Below are 23,369 nucleotides of genomic sequence, written 5' to 3' on the forward strand. Positions count from 1 at the left end.
GTTCATGAGAGACAGAGAGAGAGACAGGCAGGCAGGCAAGCAGAGATATAGGCAGAGGGAGAAGCGGGCTCCATGCAGGGAGCCCGATGTGGGACTCGATCCCAGGATTCCAGGGTCACGCCCTGAGCCAAAGGTAGATGCTCAACTCCTGAGCCATCGAGGCATCCAGTAAATACAACTTTTTAAACAGAATAATAGTCTTTAAAAGTTTTATAAATTGAGAGCCTGTAATGGAGATCTTTTCTTACAGGGGATCTGATTTATCCTTTTATGTACTTAAAATGTATAAATGTGTTTTGTAAGATGAGGAATTGACCTCAATTTGAATTTATCAGTTAAGGCTTTTTAAAGTTTATTTATTTTAGAGAGAGAGTGTGTGTGAGTGGGGGTAGGGATAGAGGGAGAAAATCTTTAAGCAGACTCACTGTTAGGTGCGGAGCCCAACACTGGGCTGCATCTCACAACTGGTGAGATCATGACCTGAGCCAAAACCAAGAGTCTGATGTTTAACCTACTGAGCCACCCAGATACCCCTCAATTATGGTTTTAATCTAGATTTTAGAAGTTGGATTATGAAGACTCAGTTGTACGTAAACTAAAATTGTCATATTTTGCATTGTTGAAACACTTGGAATAAAGAATTGTGTGTGTGTGTGTGTATCTGTATGTATGTTTAATGACACAAAGCTGGTACTTTCATTTACTTGCCCATTTGTATATGACAGTGGATTCAGTCAAGAGTTAATGTTTCTCACCAGGGTGAAGGTTGGATTTGCCAATGTAGCCAGCCATACGTTCGTGCCTTGTTCTCTTGTGGGACTAGAGTTAGGGTTATTACTGGAGTCCTCACTAGAGATGTTTTGCCAAAAAAGGGATGGAGACTTTGACAATAATTACACCAGGCCAAAAGGTAAACCAGGGGACAGACTTTGTCTAACTGGCAAGTGTAATCACTGTCATTTTAACCAGTTCATACAGGAATCAAATTTGTGAGCTTAGCTTCCGAAGCACTGGCTCAACCCAGCTGAATTAACCAGCACCCACAGATGGATTTCCCTTCACTTTGGAGTTAAAAAATTGATTTTCAAGTGGATGTATTATTGTATGTTGCAGTGGAATCGCATGAAATCAGCTGTATTCTTTCAGTAATTTTTAGTACTGTGAACTCTGTGCTGCTGGGCCCTTTCAAGGTTATTACAGGACACGCTCATAGCTGTCTGGAATTTACAGGAAGTAGATTACTTAATGATACTTTACTGTTACCCGAAGCATTTTGAAATGAAAACTTGGAGGGAAAGAAATGAATCAACCTTTCCTGCCCACTCCTTTCTGAAGTTAGTACACATTTGTAATGTGATATCACAGTTGATTGGAATGTCTGAAGCAAGACACTCTTAGTCTTAGGTAAGATGATATGCTCTGAAGTTCAGAGTCATTGGTCCCAAAGTTGAGGTTGTAAACAAGTGGATATTGATGGAGAATTTACTTCTGAAATGCACTCCCTTTAAAATCCTTCTTACCACCTGGGTGGAAGGCAGAGAGATGATACCCATTAGGTGCCTTTTGCTTGTGATACTCTTTCTGAAGGAAGGCCTTGATTCCCACCCCCCGCCCCGGGTTGCTGATTCTGGTCTTTTTCCTTGTGGGACAGAAGCATTGGTGAGTATGACCGATGAGGTGCCTATTAAATCTTAGGCAGATATCATCTGGCATTTGAGTTCCTGTTTGTTGTAATCGGGTGAGTGGAACTCCAGGCTTTAAATAAATTATTTGTATTTTAATCTGTGTAGAACCCCTCATGATTGTCCAGCTTTTTGATATCATCTATTCAGTTTCCAATAGTAGTCAATTTTTCTTAGTCACATTTTGGCAGAGGAGACAGCAAAGACAATTGTTAGTTTTAGGAAACCTTTAACATTGAAGTTATAGCAAGAAAAAAAACTGTTTTATTTTGCTTTGGAGATTATATTGCATTAGCAAAAGAAGTTTCTTTTACTTTGAGTCTAATTTAGAAATAGAAGTGTCTGATCTTTACATAGTGCAGGTAAAGTCAACTTTTGGATTCTTTTACAGTGTCACTTTGTCACTTAAGTAGTGTTGAAAGCCTTAGGGGTGATGTTCATTGTCACTTATCAACACACACAAACACACACTAGAATGAACTGAAAGCCTCGTGCTGTATTTTCTACTTAATTATTAATTGATGGTCACTGCATCAGCTTTAGGAAGCATAGGAAAAATAGAAGGATAAAATTAAAAATTACCAGTAATTCTACAACCTAAAGGCTACCCATTTCAGCTTATAGCCTGCATATATTTGAAGAAGTTGATATTCTTTAAGTTACCTCTTCAGCCAATTAAGCTGTGCGCATCTTGAACATTTTCTTGCATCCTTGAATATTCTTTGACATTGCTGCATTTGATGACGGTGTAGCATTTGATCATACGGATGCATCGTTATTTTACCAGTCTCCATTTGGGCATTTGAAATTAGTTCTATGTCTTCTGTTCTCTTTGTAACAGTGATGACTCTTATCTCTGTGTGTGTGTGTGTGTGTGTGTGTGCGTGCGCGCGCACGCTGCTTTGTTTCTTAGGATATTCTAGAAGTAGAAAATGGAATTACTGGGCTGGGAGGTATGACATAAGAACTCTTGATGCATATTGCCAAATTGCTTTCTAGGAGGCTTGGACCAATTTACACTTCTGTCAATAGTATATAAAGTGCCTTTTTGTATATATTTGGCAACACTAATTTCTTGATTCTTTTTTTTTTTTTTAATTTCTTGATTCTTAATTGGCACTACTTTTGATGGAACTTCCACGCATTGCCATTGTAGTAAATAAAACATTCCTGGTAAATGAAAGCGGGAATGTAATATTAACAGTAGCACTGCAGGGAACTGGTGGGCCTGGATACTTCAAGAACCATCAAAACAGTTTTAGCTCTGGGAGTCTGTGCTTCTCAAAATATATTTTTCCTTTCTCGAGCAGTTTATTAATCTCAACTTTAGGGGTAAGCGCTAGTTTGTTTTTTCTCCTAAAATCATTGCTCCATGAGAGCTTAATGTTTATGACTCGGGCCTTTCTGTGCATTTATTAAGACTCATGCTTTTATTGTTTTTAAAAACAAAATTAACTTTTGGCAAAGAATACCTGAATTTTGGAAAGTTTTGGTAGTTACACAGGGTACTTTCTGGTGAGGATTACTCAAAGTAACAAGCACTTGTTTGATTTTTGTTCAGGTCTTTAGTATTATAATAAAAGCCCTATAATTTCAGAATCATCCACATATTAATGTGTTTTTTGAGTAAATTTGGAAAGAAGACAATTTGGTAAGTCCAGTATTTGATATGATGCAAACTATTTGGCCAAAATGTTTAAAACTCAGTGTCCTATGGGCACCTGTGTGGCTCAGTGTTAGTGTCTGCCTTTGGCTCAGGTTGTGATATACCAGGGTCCTAGGATTGAGTCCCATGTCAGGCTCACTGCAGGAAGCCTGCTTCTCCCTCTGCTTATGTCTATACCTCTCTCTGTGTCTCTCATGAATAAATAAATAAAATCTTAAAAAAATCAGTGCCCTAAGATTGTTGGTCCCAAATCAAGAATTACCAGTGTGGCAGCAATATTCATCTGTTAAAACTTTCTTCCACCCAGTGATTGTTTCATAATAGCAAAGCTATACCTTAAGCAGACCTTACAAGTAGGATATATTGATGTTTGTGACTTGAGAACTTTAAAAGAAAATGTGGGGACACCTGGGTGGCTCAGCGGTTGAGCATCTGCCTTTGGCTCAGGGCATGATCCCGGAGAGTCCTAGGATCGAGTCCCACATTGGGCTCCCTGCATGGATCCTGCTTCTCCCTCTGCCTGTGCCTTTGCCTCTTTCTGTGTCTGTCATAAATAAATAAATAAAATCTTTTTTAAAAAAAAGAAAATGTGTTTTTTCCCTCTTGATGCTGTTTTTAATTTAATCCTGGGTAACAGAAAAAACAGCAGTAGTGTACTTTTTTGCTGTTTTCTAATATTCTTTTTCTTTAAGTTTTTTTTTTTTTTAAGTAATCTCTATACCCAGCATGGAGTTGCTCTTTTGACTGAGCCAGCCAGGTGTCCCTGTTTTCTGATATCCTCATAATTACTCATCTTAAGAGTAAAACTGATCAATACAGATTAGGAAGAAATTTTTTTTTATTGGAGTTCAATTTGCCAACATTTAGCATAACACCCAGTGCCCATCCCACCAAGTGCCCATCACCCAGTCACCCCAACCCCCCACCCACCTCCCTTTCCACTACCGCTTGTTTGTTTCCCAGAGTTAGGTGTCTCTCATGTTTTGTCACCCTCACTGATATTTTCACTCATTTTCTCTCCTTTCCCTTTATTCCCTTCCATTAATTTTTATATTCCCCAAATGAGACCATATAATGTTTGTCCTTCTCCGATTGACTTATTTCACTCAGCATAATACCCTCCAGTTCCATCCACGTCAAAGCAAATGGTGGGTATTTGTCGTTTCTAATGGCTGAGTAGTATTCCATTGTATACATAAACCACATCATCTTTATCCATTCATCTTTCAGTGGACACCAAGGCTCCTTCCACAGTTTGGCTATCGTGGACATTGCTGCTATAAACATTGGGGTACAGGTGTTCCGGCACTTCACTGCATCTGAATCTTTGGGGTAAATCCCCAGCAGTACAATTGCTGGGTCGTAGGGCAGATCTATTTTTAACTCTTTGAGGAACCTCCACACAGTTTTCCAGAGTGGCTGCACCAGTTCACATTCCCACCAACAGTGCAAGAGGGTTCCCCTTTCTCCACATCCTCTTTAGCATTTGTTGTTTCTTGTCTTGTTAATGTTCACCATTCTCACTGGTGTGAGGTGGTATCTCATTGTGGTTTTTATTTGTATTTCCCTGATGGCCAGTGATGTGGAGCATTTTCTCATGTGCTTGTTGGCCATGTCTATGTCTTAGGAAGAAATTCTTAATTCTACCATATAGGGAAGCACATAAGATGCTTTCCTAATGTTCTAGAAAGTAGAACCTATTATAGCTCCTGTGGTCATTCGGAGGGGAGAGAGGGAGAAGAGTTTCCTTTTAGAAACAAGTTAACGACACCCATTTTAAACTCTATTTTTTGGCTCTGAAAGTGTACGACTTTATAAGTAAAGAGTGGAATTTATATACATCTAGTTTATTTTCCCATCCCAAGTGAAACCTAGTACTTACATCGTAGGTTAGGTACTTGTTATTTTTACATACACTGTTTATATATATATATATATATAACTATACTAATGGTAATATTAAATGTGTATGTGTATAAAGATATTAATTACAGGGGAGAGTTTATATAACAAAATGGGTGGTGAGATAATTCTAGAGTTAGGATTATTTTTGTTGGCACTGAAACTAGACTATGTCTTTGAGCTTTGGTAAAGACAATGGGTGTAGCATAATGGTGTATGTAATTTGGGCCAGAATACCTTATGTATTTAGCATAAGCAGGCTCTTACATTACATTTAGTTATCATGTCTCCTTAGTCTCTTTTTGTAACTTTATTTTTATATTTAAATTCCAGTTAACATTAGAGTTGTATTAGTTTCAGGTGTACAATATAGTGATTCAAAATTCCATACATCACCCAGTGCTCATCATTACAAGTGCCCTCCTGAATCCCCATCACCTATTTCCCCCAACCCCCCACTCCCCTCTCTCTGGTAACCATCAGTGTGTTCTCTAGACTTAAGAGTGTTGACTTGTTTGTCTCTCCCCTTACCCCCACCTTTGCTTGCTTGTTTTGTTTCTTCATTTCCACATGAGTGTTATCCTACCATGTAACAATAGCTAGCATTAATATTTGGTGCATATATTGCTAATTTTTCTATGAATATGTACCCACTCAAATATATGTATATATAATAGAGTCATCCCTACTGTTTTGTACCTGTGTTGTTTCTTGATTTCAACATTTTTTGACCTTTGGACTGTATTATATAGTTTGGCAGTTTTCATCTACTAGTCAATATGTGACATACGTACATTTATCGGAAGCAAGACCTGTAAAAAGATCATTGCTTAGGAGATTGTTTTATATTGGACTCACCAGAACTGACTTTGAGATTTGCACACTAAGTGCTCAGGACTTTAATATTTCCCACTCTTTTTGAAACATTCTCTTTTAAACATACGAAGCTTGGTCCTTGAGACATTAATTACAGGAGGAAGATTGATCATGCTTTAAACCTTTCTAGCAGATGCTATCACAAGTTCAGTATTGACTTTACTTCCGGAAGAATGTTTTCAAAATACTGGTGGCTAACCAGTTAGCAGACTAACTTATTTGCAAGAGGGCAAAACTTCATTGTTTTGAAGTAGGTCTCAGAACATGAGGGTTGTCTGAAGTTGAACAGCCCTGCCTCATATTTGTGGTTGCCTTGTCCTTAATCACCATCCTGCTAGCTGCCTGGACACTGGTTTGCTCCCTGGTGTTCAGTGAGCGAGGCTTTCTCAGGGCTGGCTCATTCCCTAATGGAAAGATGATAAACTCTAGATGCTGTATTCTTTTTTTTTTTTCATGCCACCAGTTGATCATTAAGTAGAAACAAACTATGTCATATGCTTCAGTCTATTAAAAATTTGCCTTGTGAAGGATTTCCAACTTCCTTGCTTTAACAGAAACTTGCATATACGCATGAAAGGGTGAAAAATGTGTCCCAAATTTGCAGTTCTCATTTCAGCATTTGTGTTTCCCTGATGGCCAGTGATGCGGAGCATTTTCTCATGTGCTTGTTGGCCATGTCTATGTCTTAGATCATCCCTAGTCGTAGCCATTTGTAAATCTGAAGCTTCATGGTGATAATCTGCTTAGTTCTTTAATATGAAATTATTTCTTTGATTTATTGTAATAGAATGACCTTAAGAGGGCCTATTTTATAGGGGGGAGACTAGGGGAGAAGTTAAATTAAGGTTCAGTTATTCTGTTGTATAGGAAAAAAATTAGGCTAGGAAATGTGATTTAGTTCCTTTTATCTGGTGGGCTGTGCTTTTTGTTGTTTTTGGTTTTTCAAACAATTAAAGTGAGAGGCGCTGAAAAAGAATCATGTCTGTTTCTTGTATTTAAGAACCTGTGAGAGTTGTTTTGTCTTAACTGATTGATGGAGGGCTGTGAGAGTGGAAATGAGTAGAAGGTTGAAGCTGGGGCTCTCATCCAGCTGAGAGAATTCTCTTGACACTTTGGATTCTCCTCCCCAGTTTCTCCCTCCGTAGTACCAACAACCCAAGTGTAAACTATCCTTCACAAATATCTACTGATGAAATTATTTTCCAAATTAAGCAAACTAGTGGATAGTTTTATGTTTTTCCCTGCCACCCACAGGTCTTCAAATGACTTTGTTGAAAGTTGGTCTTTGTTGCTTATCAGTTACCTGAAATAAACTGGGGGAAATCTGTGTGTGTGTGTGTGTATGGATGGACGGATAGATAGATAGATAGATAGATAGATAGATAGATATAAATATATAAATATGAAGTCTTTTTTCCCCAGCATTCGCTTTTTGAGCTCTTTGGACTTTATTGGAACATGTATATGCAGAGATTTACTTTGCCTATGTTAATATCAAATGTTAGCTCTTTGGGAGAAAAAGAAGAAAATGTTAAGTAGCGTGCCTTCTGTTTTTAAGAACTCTTAACCGCCTGTGTTCATGCATGTACTGACACTGCCCCCAGCACCCCAGTCCCCAAAAGTAGATTGTGGATATTCATTTGAAGTGGAAAAGTAGTTCAATTTAAAAAAATAACACAAAAGGCATGCTCTGTTAATTATCAGTCTGGGTAAAAATCATTATTTCCTTCATCGTTCTGATAGTAGCAAAATAGAATGAACTTAGTTAATACCAGGTAGTTAGGGTAGTCATTAATCATATGGATGATTGTAACTTCCACTGGGGTGTCTAGATTTTTAAAAAAAAAAAAAAGCAGTTTGAAGGGTTTTTCTCCTAGTTATTTGCAAGTAGTACCTGATTATTGCTGCATGGAAATAAGAATTCATTTCTTCTTCAAAATCATAGTTGTGTCCAGGACATCCCTACAGTGTTGAAATGTAAGCAAGCAATGTTAAGTTATGGAAGGGCCTTATTTTACCATTCTGAGCATTCAAATGCTAAGTCGTTTTCTCCTGCAGTGTACAAAATAGGTTAATCCTCAGCTGTAAACTGACCCTAAGCCTTCATAGCATATGTTATCTTGAAGAACATCACAAAACTGATCTGTGTATTCATTGAGGGAAGATGAAAATATCTCTAGGTTTTTGCCTAGAGAAGTGCTGTATTTTAATTTGGAAAGAATCTTGCAGTGTTTAAGGGACATTATTCATTTTGGGTTTTGATGGGAAAGTCACTAGGCGCCTGCAGGCACTTGGGGTGACGATGTCTGGGTAGATCGATTGGTTTCCTCTGGTTAGACTTTGTCCCTGAACTTGGCTCCTGTCCTGGCGGGTTTGGGGGGTGAAGAGGTACAGATAAAACGAGTAAGAGCATGACTCCTGCTTCTTGCCATTTTCTTTTTATTTTTACTTTAAAATTTTTTTATTGAGAAATAATTGACATATAACATGTGCAAGGTGTACAACAGATTGATTTGATACATTTATATATTGTTATGATTACCACCATACCTTTAGCTAATGCCTCTATTGCATCACGTAATTATCATTTCTTTTTTTGTGGTAAGAACATTTAAGATCTAGTTTCTTAGCAGTTTTGAAGTATATGACACAGTATTTCAACTGTGATCACCGTGCTGTGTATTTGATCTCCAGAACTTCCTCATTTTCTAGTTGTAGTCTGTACCCTTTAACAACATCTCCCTGGTTCCTCCTACTAGCCCCTGTTAACCACCATTCAACTCTGGTCCTATGAGTTTTAGCTGTTTTACATTCCCCATATGAGTGACATCCTGCAACATTTGTCTTTCTCTGCCTGGCTCATCTGACAAAGCATAGCATCCTCAAGGTACATCCACGTTGTTGCAAATGGCAGGCTTTCCTCCTTTCTCATGCTGAATATATTCCACTATATGTATATACCACATGTTCTTTATCCATTCATCCATTGGTAGACACTTAGGTTGTTTCCATATCTTGGCTATTGTGAATACTGCAGCAAACATGGGAGTGTGGATATCTTTTTGATAACCTGTTTTCATGTCCTTTGACTATGTTTCCAGAAGCGGGATTGCTGGATCATATGATAGTTGTATTTTTAATTTTTTATGCAACCCCCATACTGTTTTCCATAGTGGCTACACCGATTTACATTCCCACCAACACTGTGCAAAGCTTTCCTTTTCTCCACATCCTCGCCAATGCTTGTTATCTCTGGTCTTTTTGATGACAGCCATCCTGACAGGTGTGAGGCGATATCTCATTGTGGTTTTGATTTGCATTTCCCTGATGATGAGTGATGTTGCGCACCTTTCCATGTGCCTGTTGGCCATCTGGATAACTTCTTCAGAGAAATTCAGCTCCTCTGCCCATTTTTCCAATCTTGCCATTTTCGCACAGTTTTGACTGCTGTTTCTTAGGCTGAGTTACTTTTCTGTGATCCCAATAGCATTACTTCTAGCCATCCAGTTATCTCTAGTCACATCTTTGTTTTCCTGTGATACCTGGCTCATTATGAGCTAAGGTGCATAGGTGTAATGTGAAACAGCATTTGAGTTTTTTTTTTAAAGGGGTTATTTTTTCATGTCCATGTACCCATAAATGTTGTCTTTTATTACAGATTGAAATCACAAAAGATATACGTGCTCTTCTTAAGAGGAAAAGGGAATCTGTAAGTATTCTTTGAAAGTTCTAAGTTTGTAATTTTATCAGCTCTCGGAGGAAATGAAGTTTTAACCATACTAACAGTCACCCTGATTCTGTTTGTAGTGGGAAAACCCTGCCAATCTCCATGTTTGTATTAAAAACGCAATATCCAGATAAGTAAAATGGGAAAACTTTTTACTCTGCACAACCTATAAAATTTAAACCATCACCACTAATTTAATAAAAGGGGGAGTGATCATTGAAATCTAAGTAAAATCTTTTTCCTTGAGCGGTGACCAAAATCAGAATCCCAGTGTTCGCATCTTGGGCCTTCAAAATTACTTCGTCCAGTGTTTCCCAAACATTGATTTTTTAGACCAATGGTGGTCAGTCAGGAGGTTTTAGTGGTCCAGGGTGAAGTGAGGACAGCAGGCCATGAGTTTTTAAGGCTAAATTCTTCCCATTTAAATGATTAGTTGTTATTATAAGATTTGTCCATCTAATTTGGGGGTATTAAATACCTTCTATATCTTATGAGATGATGGTGATAGCAAATGGTAGGGTTTTTGGTTTTTTTTTTTTAATGTCTATACCCCTTTACCCGCCCCCCCCAAAGGCCGCTGTGTCCATCCCTTCACTATTCTTCTTTGCTTTTAAAACTTTTACTGGCCTGTGTTCTCTTAAAATAAGAATCCACTTTTCTCATTTTGCAGATGAGGAAATAGACAAGAGGTTATTTGTTCTAGAACCAAAACCCTGCATACAATGCTGTCTCTCTAGTATTTCTGGTCTTCTGAGAGTCACCTTAATTATAATAGGTTATAAACTTGAAACAGAAGATCTAATTCTTTTGAGCTAATAACTATTTTTGAATTCCAAGCATAAAGAAATTCGAGACTTAATGTTCTTATGTAGCTCAGGGCTAAGTTCTCCTGATTAGCCTGTGTTAGAAAAATCTTAAACCAGAAATTTTCATCAGCAGGCCCAAATTAGCCATCCTGAATTCAGCTGCTTAGCACACTATCCCATGATTGATAACCGAGGTAAGGGTTCTATCAGTGAGGTTAGTGTTTCCTTTGGGAAATAGGCGGTGGTGCCATCCTGAGGGCAGTAGTATTCAGGCTTCTACAGTTGATTTATTGATCCACAGAGTCTGTTTCCTCCCTGCTTCCCACTTGGCATCCCTTCTCTCTCTCTCTCTCTCTCTCTTACACACACACACACACACACACACACACACACACACACACATACCCTACAAATATAAACATTTATAGCAGTTGGCCTACAGCCCATCTAGATATGTAAGAGAAAAAACAACCAAGGCAAAGAATCAGAGTTGCCAAATGCATTGGCAGAAACATATGGCCAGTTGTGTTCAAAAGTTTACAGATACTTTGGAGTGCCTTTGACACTTCAGAGGGTCCTCCTAGATTGGCATAGCTGGGCCTCGGCTATCCCAAAATACACTTCAAAGCAGAAATACCTAATTTCTTTATTCCCCTCCTTCCCTGCCTCCCTCACCTTAGTGAAGCCTACGTGGGCCAGGGAAACGAATGAACGTGAAGAGAACAGAATGGAAAGTAATCCTCATCCCTAGTATGGGGACATGAACTCTAGGAGTGCTTTTCCACGGCTTCGTGTATTTAGTGTCATGTGGCTTCCTCCTTTAGTGAAGAACTCTTTAATTTCTAAAAAAGTCAGGCACGCCTATAATGAAATGCTAAGAATTGAAAAAATAACTTTTTGAGTCTTCTGCAGTCTTCTGAATGTGTGTACCCTTCTCTTTACTAGTGCTAATATTTGAGAGTTGACTGTATGGCTACAGGATGTCAATCTTAGACAGATTTATCAGTCTTTGAGTTCTTATATTAGTCTCACTTATAAAGGTATATTTAATACTGAAGAGCAGAGTGGTTTTTTTTTTTTAAACGAACAAAAAAAACCCCCCATAACTCAGTTTCACATGGTGGCCATTTGGGTGAATTGTAGTGACTTATTTGGCCATTTTGTAAGAAATGACATAAGACTACATTGTTGCATAATTTGTAACAATATAAAGTACTGGGAAACAACATTAGCAAAGAACTAACCTGTTGGACTGGCTCCTCCTCTAGCAAATGTGGAGGGTAGGTCATGTGGCAGAAAAAGGTATAGTTGCAAAATTCTCCCTGTTACACAAAGTTGTACTTGGGGAAGTATTACTGCTGGTCACAGTTATTTTTTTTAGACCTATACTCCTGATTGGCAGCCTGCAATTTGTGTTACTTTGTTATTTATAGGTAACATGACAGGAAAGAGATACAGTCTCTCGGACAAAATACATTTATTATAACTAATTTAATTTGAAAGTTAAGTTCTGTAACCCAATTAGTTTTGATTAGCTTATATTAAAACCATAACTGTGTTCCCATAGAGAAAACATACTTAGGAAACAGGAGGCTTTACAGACAAAATTAAAGTTTAAACCATGGCACAATGTGCCCTCCCATTGAGCAGCGGCAGTTAATCCTCAGCAGTAGCCTAGGATGTTGAATTTGGCATTGTGCTATCTACTCCCCTTTTACGGCACCAAACCCTTTTTTATTTCTCTCCAAATACATGCCTCCCAGAACTTATTTTTTTCTCCCTTCCTCCTGATGTCTATTAAAGTTGGATCATAATATGCTTTGTCAGTAGGTGCCATTTCTAGCATGGTCTGTCCCCAAAGTCTATACACCCGTTTCCCAACATTTGGAAGCTTCAAATTTAAAAATCAAGTGTGTTGTGAGGACTTAAAATGAGGAATAGGTACCTAATTATACACAGTGTATGTGAAGTGTGTAGGCAGCAGCATTGGCTCCTAGATCTCCTCATTTCAACACATATAGATAGGATCCCAATTATAAGATCCTATGACCTAGAAAAAACATTATCTGATGCATGCTGGGGGATGTTCTTAAGGCATTATGGGAGGGGACTCTAGCTACAGTGTGAAAGAGCATCTTCAACATGGCAGCTGAGGTGCTTTCTTTGCTGGGAAAAGCTGGGAAGAGACTGGCAGGATGGCGACTTCAGGGGTTAATACCTCTCCAGGTGATGAAGTAGACAGGCTTGGTTAAGCTTGTTAGAGACGCACCCAAAGATCAGTCCTAGTTGTGAGACGCTTCTAGTCAAAATAGCTATGAGCTCATTACAGGTGCAGTGTGCGGAGAGAGGGCATTGTATGTGTTCACCCAAGGTTTTTGCTTTGTTTTGCTTTTTTAAGTTTTCAAATGTATTTAGTATAATTACTGTGGCTTGGGTTTAAAGTTTGTACAAACTATACCATATTGATTAGATTGGTTTGTCAGTTTGAATCAGAGGAGACTTACAAAGGGCAGGTGAATATATATTTCACATGATTATTCAGTCTTGCAAACTAACCACAAAAATCCTATTTCTAATGCCTTTTATTTTCTTAAAATAATGACATTTTTAAAGTCTTAATATGAAAATGTGAAGTATGTTATATTATAAATATATCTCCTACAAAGTTTGATTTCACTAAACAAATGCAACCATTCTGTTACGGTCATATTTGAGCTTCCTCCTGTATATTTTAAAATCATTTGGAATTTTTTAATAGTGTGTGAGAGAAAGTAAGATTTTAAAAAAAGCACTCCACCCCTTTCCAAAAATCTTAGTGATGCAACATCTATGTAGAAATATGATCTTTTAAAGTGCCACAGGTATGTTATCTCTTTCATCTCTTGGAACTTTTATAATTGTTTTCTGATTTGATGTTGAATAGATACAACTAACCCCTTTCAGAAGGCAAATTGTCTCTTTATTTGGTATTTAAATCACCCTTAAATGATGTGTGACTTGAAAATGCAATTTCTTGAAGTATCACGCAGTTAATCATTGATTTTCAAATTGATTCCTTTTACATTTTCATAAGGTTGTTTGTTAGGGACAGATGACATCAATCTGTCCTTATGTGTTTCAACTTGGCAAGTGCATGGATCCTTGCTTGATATAGTCTGTTTTCTCAGACGTTGGGGAGAAAAAGTCTTGGACTTCAGTTTATCAGTTCTTTTTCATTGACAAATTGATGTTGCTGTGTGCTTCTGGGGGAGATGATTCCTTCTTTTAAATTCAGACTAGTCAATATGTAGTGTTTGTTTACTTTGTGTACTAGAGCTTAAATGTATCACTAATGCTTTTTGTGTTTAACCTAACTGTCTCAGAGCATTTGAAGTAACTGGAATGAAATACTTCACATTAAACTTGACCTCAAGACAGAAAGTAAAAGAAAATTTTATCTGATTTCCCATTAAGATTGCTAGGACTTACTAGATACCTAAAGGGTTTTTTTTTCCCACCTATAAAAATGCCTTAGGACACAGGAAGGATCAGTGCTCGAAATTCCTGCCAGTATTTCTTCATACATGGAGTTTGTCACTGTCACCTATTTACTTATTTATTCACCTATTTAGATGATACCAGTATGACCAGGGTCACAGACAATAGAGCGGGAAGCATAGCTTTAAAATCTATTTAAATCTATTACAGTCTGTTTAAAGTCTATTAGCCTTGGATCAAAATTCTGATTTCACTGTGTCACCTTGGGGGAATTGCCTCTCTGAGACTGGTTATATCATCAGTGAAATGAGGGTACTACTTCAAAGGGGTTTCCTGAAGGATTCAATGAGATAATGTGTCTAGAGGACTGAGCATGGTGCCTAGCTCAGAGTAAATGCTCAATGGGTGGTTATTAATCTGATCTCCATGCAGAAGGGTAAACTGCAACAGGAACCGAGAACTGTTTTATGACCAAAGATGATGGCCTGCCCCTTCCTGGCAGCCCTACAAATAAATTCCTTCCTTGATTTCAAAGAAGCACAATGTAGAGTTCATGTCCTCCTAATGGGTAGAGCAGCAGGTATCACTCTTCATTCAAAGGACAGCATACTTTTACAAGAGGCATGGGTGAAAAAGCATGTAGTACCAACTACGTAGCCTTTGTGCTTTTAGAAGAGCAGTCTTATACTTCTGGGCAACAGGTAGTTTTTCCAGTTTTATATTTTCTGTTAAGCAACTAAAAACAGGTTCAAACTTATTTTAGGGATTTTAAGACCGTACCCTGTTCCAGAATGTTGACACGGACAAATGACTTTTTTTTTTAAAGAAGCCACCTTAGTTGGTGGCTTCCAGGCTGTTGTACTTGCATACATTTTTACTTTATTGTTCAGAGCAATGCTTTATCTGTTCTTATTTCAGTCACCAGGTTTACTGCACTGCAAATGGGTGGAGGGACTGTTGTCATTGCTGAGTGTTCTGCAGCAAACTGTAAACTCTGTCTCATGGAGCTTATGTTCCAATGGGGCCATCGATAACAAATATGAAAAGGAAAGCAGGTGTTGTATTGGCGATAAGTGCTCAGGAGCAAAACAGAGCAAGAAAGGGCCTGGGTGCCATTTTAGGATTGCTGGAGAAGGTGATATTTGAATAAAGACAAAAAAGGAGGTGGAGGAATAGGCTCTGCCTGTGTCTTGGAAGAACATTCCAGGCAGAGAGGAAAACATGTACAAAGGCCCTGAGGCAGGATCCTGCCTGGTGTCTTCCAGAAACAGTAAAGAACAGGTTGAACTAAAGCAGAATGAACCAGGGCAAAGCCTGGGAGATAAAGTCAGAAATTTCAGAGAGAGTGGAAAGATCCCGTAGTCTCATAGGGCAGAGTGAGGACTAACTTCTGAGTGGGGCGTACAGGGATCCTTTGAAAGGTTTTGAGCAGACGACTAATATAATCTACCTTACCTTTTCACTGGAGCAGTCTGGCTGCCAAGTTTTGAATTGGTTATAAAAGTGAAAGCAGGGAAATCAGACTGGTAATTGCATCTATTTAGGTGAGAGATGGTAGCGGCTTATACCAGGATAGTAGCAGTGGAGGTGGTGAGAAGCAGTTGAATTTGGCCTGTGTTTTGTAAGTAGAGCTGGTAGGATTTGTTGCTATGAAGTTGGGTGTGGAATGTGTGAGGAAAAGGATGCAAAGGAGGGAATCTCTAAGGTTTTTGGTCAGAGCAGCTGGAATTACAGAGCCAGGCAAAACTGGGTGGGATAGGTGTATGGCAGGACAGTCAGTGGCTCAGCTTTGACCATTCTAAGTCTGAGGTACTTGACTGAGGGATCTGTTGAGGAAGAAGTTGGATCTACAAATCTGGTGTTTGAGGAAGACTTCCAGGGTAAGGGGGAGAAATCTGGGAGACCTCACCATGTACATGCCATCTAAAGCCATGGAACTAAATGAGATCACCATGTAAGTGAGTGAGAGAAAGCCAAGAGGGGGTTCAATGACTGAGGGCTGTTGCATTTAGAGGTCAGGAAGATAAGGAAGAAGCAGCAGAGAAGACTGAGAAGGAACAGCTCGAGAAGTCAGAAGAAAACAGGAAGAAGTGCAGGTTCCTGGAAGCCAAGTGAAGAAGTTTCAGTCAGGAACAGAGCGTCAGCTGGGTCAAAGGCTGATGATGAGTCAAGGGAGATCAGGGAACCTTAACTGACCTTGGGACGTGAAGACATGGAAGTCACCTTGATCAGAGCAATTTGTGGAGGAGAGTGTAAAAGCCTGATTAGTAGGTTCAAGGGGAAATAGGGGGAGAGAACTGAGAGAGGAAGAACACAGGTGATTCTCAAGGAGTCCCCAAGAGAAGAAGAAATGGAGCTGTGGCCAGAGAACATATAAGAGAGGGAGTGGTTTTTAAGGTGAGAGAAATAATAGCCTGTTATGCTAATGGACATGATTCAGTGGAGCAGGGAAAGTTAATGGAGTGTGAGAGGGAAGAGTCCATGGAGGAGCATCACCAAGTGGGGAGGGGGGGACACGACAGGGCCGTGGAGCACCAGTGGAGGGGTTAGCCCTAGCCGGGAGAGGCACTGGTCCGTGTACATAGTCTTGGGAGAGAAAAGAGCACGTGGCCACAGATGCAAGAAGGTGGGTGGGTACAGTGGTGGGAGCATGTGCAAGTTCTCAGACTGTTGCAATTTTCTCAGCAAAACAATAAGCCAGCTCAGCAGCTGAGAATGGGGATGGAGGAGGAGCAAGTGTTGGTGGTCAGAAGAGCGAGGAACCAGCACGAAACACAGGAGGAGAGCAAGCCAGTGAATGGAGTGGTATGGTGCAGTGGTTTCCTCGCAGCATTGAGGGCTGTCGTGGGTATAAAGCAGGTGGAGGGGGGGGGAGCAGTACTCCGCACAGTCCAGTTTTTCTCCAGCCAAATTCAGTTGCATGGGTGCAGGTGCAGACTCCAGAGGAGAATTGGATTTAACCAGGTTGTAGTTTTGCCCAATAAGGACAACAAAGTGAAAGGGGGCAGGACGGTTGAGAGTGTATTCCAGGGACTGATAATTATCACCTGTGGAATGTAAGCTGGCTGTGGGGAAGGATTCTGCCAACAGTGCCACAAAGTAGATAATGCAGGTAATATTCCTGTGTTTATACATGATGCCACTGACTGAGAGCTTTTATGTTAGAGGTCATAAGACTTGTTCGGAGTCCCACTTAACAGCACATGTGAGGTTGGACCCAGACCTCCTACCATTTCCCACCCAGGAAATCAGATTTTCTCTTCTGTAGAGAACAATTCACTCCCCCTTAATATAATAGGCAGGTGTTGAATCTTGAGTTGCTAAATCATCATACACATGTGTCTGTTATAGAACTGCATGCTAGTAAATCTGGCTCTCAAAAATTCAATTTTCCCACTAACTTAGATCCCGAAAGTGGAGCAGCACTTGACATGGAAAGCATTAAAGCATCTGCTACACTACTTGCTGCTTCTCACGTCCATCCTGCACTCTTTGGCCTCCATCTGTTCATTCATCACTTTGTTCTCTCTTTTAGGACTGTCCTCTTGTTCCAGTCATTTTCTTTGTCTTTTGAAAACATACTATCCTTCATGCCTACCTCAAGTACTATGTTTTTTTTGTGAAACCTTTCTGGATGGTTCCACTTCCTCCTTCATCTCTTTTTTTTATCCCTCCCAAACTGGATGCAGTATCCCCCCTCTTTTGAATATGTTTAGCATTTTGTTCTTAAGAGAGATATATAGCTTATTTTTTTTCAGTAATCTCTACACCCAACATGGGGCTCAAACTCAGGACCCTGAGACCAAGAATTGCATGCTCTTCCAACTGAGCCAGCCAGGCACTCCTTTTATGGCATATATTATATTCTATATATTTGTGAACTGATCTCCCTGTCCTCTACCACACATATGAACACATGTGTACATGCATATAAAATATTGGGGGCATGCTTTACTCATCTTCGTATCAAGTGCTCAAAACTTACACACGGTAGGTGTTCTCATCTTTAAAAAAATGAATTTATCAATGAATGTGAGTATAACCCTGGAAAACCTTTGGCAAGGAAAGATTTTCAAATGACAAGCAAAACTGGGCAGAGGCTGGCCAGTGGGCTTGCAAGAGTACCGGATTTATGGACGGGCCTTGGTTACAACGTGCACTCTGCTATTCATTCACCAATATCAGTGGTTCAAACATTCAGCTGAACTGGGGGCTCCAAGAAGTCCTGTCAGGGGCTGCCAATCCTCTCCCACCAAAGCAGCTCTGCTTTTGGCTTTTGTCTCTCTATATTTGTGTTTTCCATATTCGCATAAGATTTTATTCCAATGGATTACCCATGCCCCCCTTGCCACTACCAGAAAGAATTTCAGAATGGCTGGAGTAAATAATGTCTCTGATCTCTCCTCACCTAAATGTTCTTCTCGGCTTGCCTATTGTGTGTGTGTGTGTGTGTGTGTGTGTGTGTGTGTGTATCTGTATCTCTATATTAGGATTAAGTGGAAGATGTTTCCTGACCTCCAAGGCTTAAGGCAAATATGTGTAAAAGAGTAAGTGTATATACCATGAATGGCTAAAAAAATGTATAATACAGTTAATCGAATTAGGTTATAAGCCCTTTGAAAACTGTCTTCTTTATATATCTTCAGCCCCAAGTCTGACAATTTCTCAATTGAAGGCAAGACTTTTTTTGATCTTCTGGTATTGTCTTTGAGAATTTATATATTGAAATAAACATTATTTTGTCTTGAATTATTTTCCTTTTGGTACTCCTTTCTATCACTAGTAGGGAATTATTTTTTAGAATTATGCACATAAGTAGGTTATCATATGTGACTACTCTTTAAGATTGTAAGAGCATTACAGAATAAATGTTCTGAGAAAGGTGTGGAGTTTGATAGGGTTGAGAACTACTGGTCTCTGCCATATACTTAGGTGCTTAGATGTTTGGTAATATAATCAAGGATCAAAATGAGTGGTAGACATTTCAAGTGATGTAGCAAGTTAGAAAAAGGAAGGATTATTGTGAATTTGGGTTGTAATGAAATGGGTGACAGAGAGAGGTTAGAGGGGACCTGGCATACTGAGGACTTGGACACCATGATAGACAATTGACATACCTTATCTTGAAGAAATGAATGGCCAGAGTTGTCAGACTGAGGAAACAATTTCTACCTAGGGTAAATCACAAAATTTAAAGTTGGAAGGACCCCGAGAAATCATCTAAGCCAGCAGTTCTTACTTCAGGGTTGGTATCACCCTCTGCGGTTTGTGGAGGGATTTTCAGGAACCCCCCCTCCAATTATATATACCATTTTGCATAGCTTGGGTATATAGGTCTCATTGGATTCTTTTTTTTTTAAGATTTAAAAAAAATTTTTTTTAAAGAATATGAGGTTTATTTTTTTAGAAGATTTTATTTATTCATGAGAGACAGAGAGAGAGAGAGAGAGAGAGATGCAGATATGCAGAGACACAGGCAGAGGGAGAAGCAGACTCCATGCCATGCAAGGAGCCTGATGTGGGACTCCATACCCGGTCTCCAGGATCACACCTTGGGCTGCAGGCGGCGCTAAACTGCTGCGCCACCGGGGCTGCCCCAAGATTTATTTATTTATTAATGAGAGACACAGAGAGGCAGAGTTATAGGCAGAGGGAGAAACAGGCTCCTCGCAGGGAGCCTGACGCGGGACTCGATCCTGAATTCTGGGATCATGACCTGAGCTGAAGGCAGGCATCTCCTCATTGGATTCTAAAAGGGTCCATCACCTCTGTAGCAAAGGGCTACTGATCTAGTCTGATATTAAGCTCCATTAGATTGTTTGGCTCAAGCTTACACAGCGAGTTTTAGTGACAGAGATGGAGATCGAAACCCAGGTCTTTCCACTAGTAGTTTCTTGCTTATTTTACCCCCACTGAGTTTAAGGACATGCACAAAACCTGAGGCAGGATTAAGCTACCACTTTATGGTAATTGGTGTAAAAACAACTGCCCTGGGTTCAATAGTCTATTCCCACAAGAGTTGCAGAAGGATGGGCTTCAATTTGTCTCTTCAAAGTGAACTATTATTTTAATTTTTATAGTTGAAATACGCCGCCATTCACCAAAATAGCTTTCTCAGTTGAAGGAAGGCCCAGCCCCCTGTGAATTATTATTACCCCTAAGGCCATTGCTGTCCAGTTGGCACTATTTCTCTGACCTGCAATAGCCCCTGGTTTTGTGCCCAATCAAATCAAAATTACTTTGTCTGATCTGTCAGATCCTGTACTACCATAAGCTCTTTAGTCAATGTGCATGCACTTTGTGCCCCATTCAGGCTAGTGAGTGCCTCCTTATTGGCACTCTCCAGCCCCTCAAAGCCCTTTCACTCCTACCTCTGTGTCTCTCCATGTGGCTTCCCTGCCTGGAATGCTCTCCATTCTTTCTCTCCTTTTCTGGGGCCAGTTTAATAAGTCTCCTCTCCACAGAGCCTGCTTGCCCTCCCTCTGAATGCCTGTTGCATTTATTGCATGTACCACACACCATAGCACTTCACTCTTTCTGCAAGGCTCTTCCCTGGAAATGTTTCAGCGGTGGTTGCTCTGGGAGTGGGGTTCCTGGCAGTCCAGGGTGGGGCCCTGGACACCCCCAGGCCCCAATTAAGCCAGAGCAGTTCTGCTTTAGTCACCTAGGTGGGAAGTCTGCATGAATTTTTATTTGAAGAAGTGGTTTAGCTGCCCCCCCCAGCCCCTGCCCCACCAAAAACAGTTTGAAAAACACTGGATCTGACTTGTGTGCTGATTGCCTCATAAAGTGCTGACTGGTCATGAGCAAGGGCTGGGGATGACACTAGTTTGGACCCATGCTTCTGCTGTTCCCAGGCACTGGGTGCAATTCTGAGCACAAAACGAACACTTAGGAAATGACTTGGCCATTATACTGCTTAACAGTTGGGGACGGATAGGAGCTAGTGAACAGCATTACCTCAGAAATTGACCTTAACGAGAGCTCAGAATAGCATTTCTGGGTTGATGGTTGGGAAAAAAGCATAAATCGGGGGGGGGGGGGGGGAAGGGGAGGTATTTCTCCCATTTCAGGTACAAAACCTAACCCTACTTAAATCTACCCAGTTTATCTACATATTTAAGAGAAACCTCATTATTGGCATTCCCAAGGTTCAACCAAACTTTACTATCCCTGCCATATGTTTGTATAAGCATGAAAGTAGTGTCACTCAAGTGACTTGCAGAGTGATGTTCAGAGTAGAGTATCCCTAAAAACCCAGACAAAATTAAATTCAGAAGTTTATGGCAATGCTTAAAAATGGAAAGTGCCAGTCTTTCAGACCAGTTATTTCAACTTTCTGTATCAGATCAATGATATAAACTACTGAAGACCTGAGTATTTAAATCAATATTGCTATCAACTTGTTAATGCTCTTGTTTTGTTTTGTCTTTTTTTTTCCTGCTCTCTGCCTGGTTCATTGTCTTCACCTACAGGTGTACTTTATTGTCAGCTTCCAAAGATTACTAACTTTTATCTGTATCATTAAAATTGAACTGCCTTGGCTATACTGCTACTCTTACTGCTGCTTCCGTTATTGCCTTCTTCAGCAAAATAAGGCTTTCTGCAGCCAAAGAATAACAAGAAATAAACACCACTGTAGAAGCCTTGCCACTATGAAACTTAGGCTAAACGTGCTCACCATTATTTTGCTGCCTGTCCACTTGTTAATAACAATATACAGTGCCCTTATATTTATTCCATGGTATTTTCTTACCAATGCCAAGAAGAAAAACGCTATGGCAAAGAGAATAAAAGCTAAGCCCACTTCAGACAAACCTGGAAGTCCATATCGCTCTGTCACGCACTTCGACTCACTAGCTGTCATAGACATCCCCGGAGCTGACACTCTGGATAAGTTATTTGATCATGCCGTGTCCAAGTTTGGGAAGAAGGACAGCCTCGGGACCAGAGAAATCCTAAGTGAAGAAAATGAAATGCAGCCGAATGGAAAGGTTTTTAAGAAGGTATGGCATCTTTGTGCTTTATAATTTTTCTTTGAAGGGGAAGGTATGCTTCCCTGTAGCATACATCAAACGCATTTTTAAATATGCTGCTATTCCATGTAAATATGCTGTGTAACCAATTCACAGAAGGTGCTCACAGCTTCTGTATATTTACTTAAAGGCAGTTTTAGAGTTCTATACTTTGAATAGCCTTTTAATTGCTTGTTTGAATAAATATACTCATATTAGAGCATGTCTCCATTTAACAGTTAATTCTTGGGAGTTATAAATGGATGAGCTATCTTGAAGTGAACTGCAGAGTGAATAATTTTGGTAGTGGACTCACTGCACTGGGACTGAAACCAAAGAACACTATTGCCATTTTCTGTGAGACCAGGGCCGAATGGATGATTGCAGCTCAGACCTGCTTTAAGTACAACTTCCCTCGTAAGTGCCTTACATTTTTGGAAGGGGAGGAAAGAGGTTTTTAGTAACATGTGAAATTGTCCTGCAATCCTATTGTTTTCATGGTAGGTGGTCTTTAGCAATTTTTCTGCATAAGTTCTATACATAAAACAGTACATGCTGAGGTGAAAAGCTCTCTGATGATTCCTGTTAAAGAAAGTTAATTTCTTAGAGCCAGTATGGGAATTGGCAGCTTAATGGACACAATTTAGAATTTTACTTTTCAATTGGAAGTGAATTATACCTGAAAGATTTGGGATTTGGGGGTATGATTTAGGAAGCGACACACAAAATAATGATTAAAACAAACAATCATTGCTTAGGATTATTCTAGTTCACTGCTTCATTTCGAGGCCTCCTCTTTGACTTATTCCATTTTACATGTGAAATGAGCACATAACAGCTTGAACTGACATTAGATATGATTGCCAAATTTTTATCATCCCTATACTTACTTTTACAGTTTTCTGGGTTTGCAAAGTCATTTATCCAACTCCAAAGTGGAAATTATTATCTCCCACAGGACAAGGGTAGAGCTGAATTTCCAATCTGATCTAAGTTTAGCAGATGTCCCTTGATTCTAACTGATCTTGGTTTCAGCTTAGGTTTCCTTTGTCTGGTAGCTCCAAAATATAGGCCCACCCACTTACAGCTTGAAGGTCACCAATCAACTTGGACACTGGGCCCACTAAAAAAAACTCCCTAAAAGGAATGATAACATGATTCTGACTTAAGATCCTCAGTCTGAAGATTCTCAAGGACTTACCCATTTTTTGGTGCTAT

General features: G+C 39.7%; 1 protein-coding gene across 4 annotated transcripts in view; it reads left to right on the forward strand.

The window, feature by feature from the left end:
- ACSL4 (acyl-CoA synthetase long chain family member 4) overlaps positions 1-23,369 on the forward strand; it is a 79,380-nt gene that overhangs the window by 17,428 nt on the left and 38,583 nt on the right. For 2 of the 4 annotated variants that reach the window (XM_072816351.1, XM_072816355.1), the window contains exons 2-4: positions 9,785-9,835; positions 21,612-22,142; positions 22,391-22,568. In XM_072816351.1, coding sequence (XP_072672452.1) covers positions 21,792-22,142; positions 22,391-22,568 — 529 coding nt within the window. In that variant the 5' untranslated portion in view covers positions 9,785-9,835; positions 21,612-21,791. The remainder of the gene's footprint in view (positions 1-9,784; positions 9,836-21,611; positions 22,143-22,390; positions 22,569-23,369) is intronic. The other 2 variants (XM_072816353.1, XM_072816352.1) reach the window with 2 other exon arrangements.

Source organism: Canis lupus, chromosome X, assembly GCF_048164855.1.
Source record: "Canis lupus baileyi chromosome X, mCanLup2.hap1, whole genome shotgun sequence".
Taxonomy (NCBI): domain Eukaryota; kingdom Metazoa; phylum Chordata; class Mammalia; order Carnivora; family Canidae; genus Canis; species Canis lupus.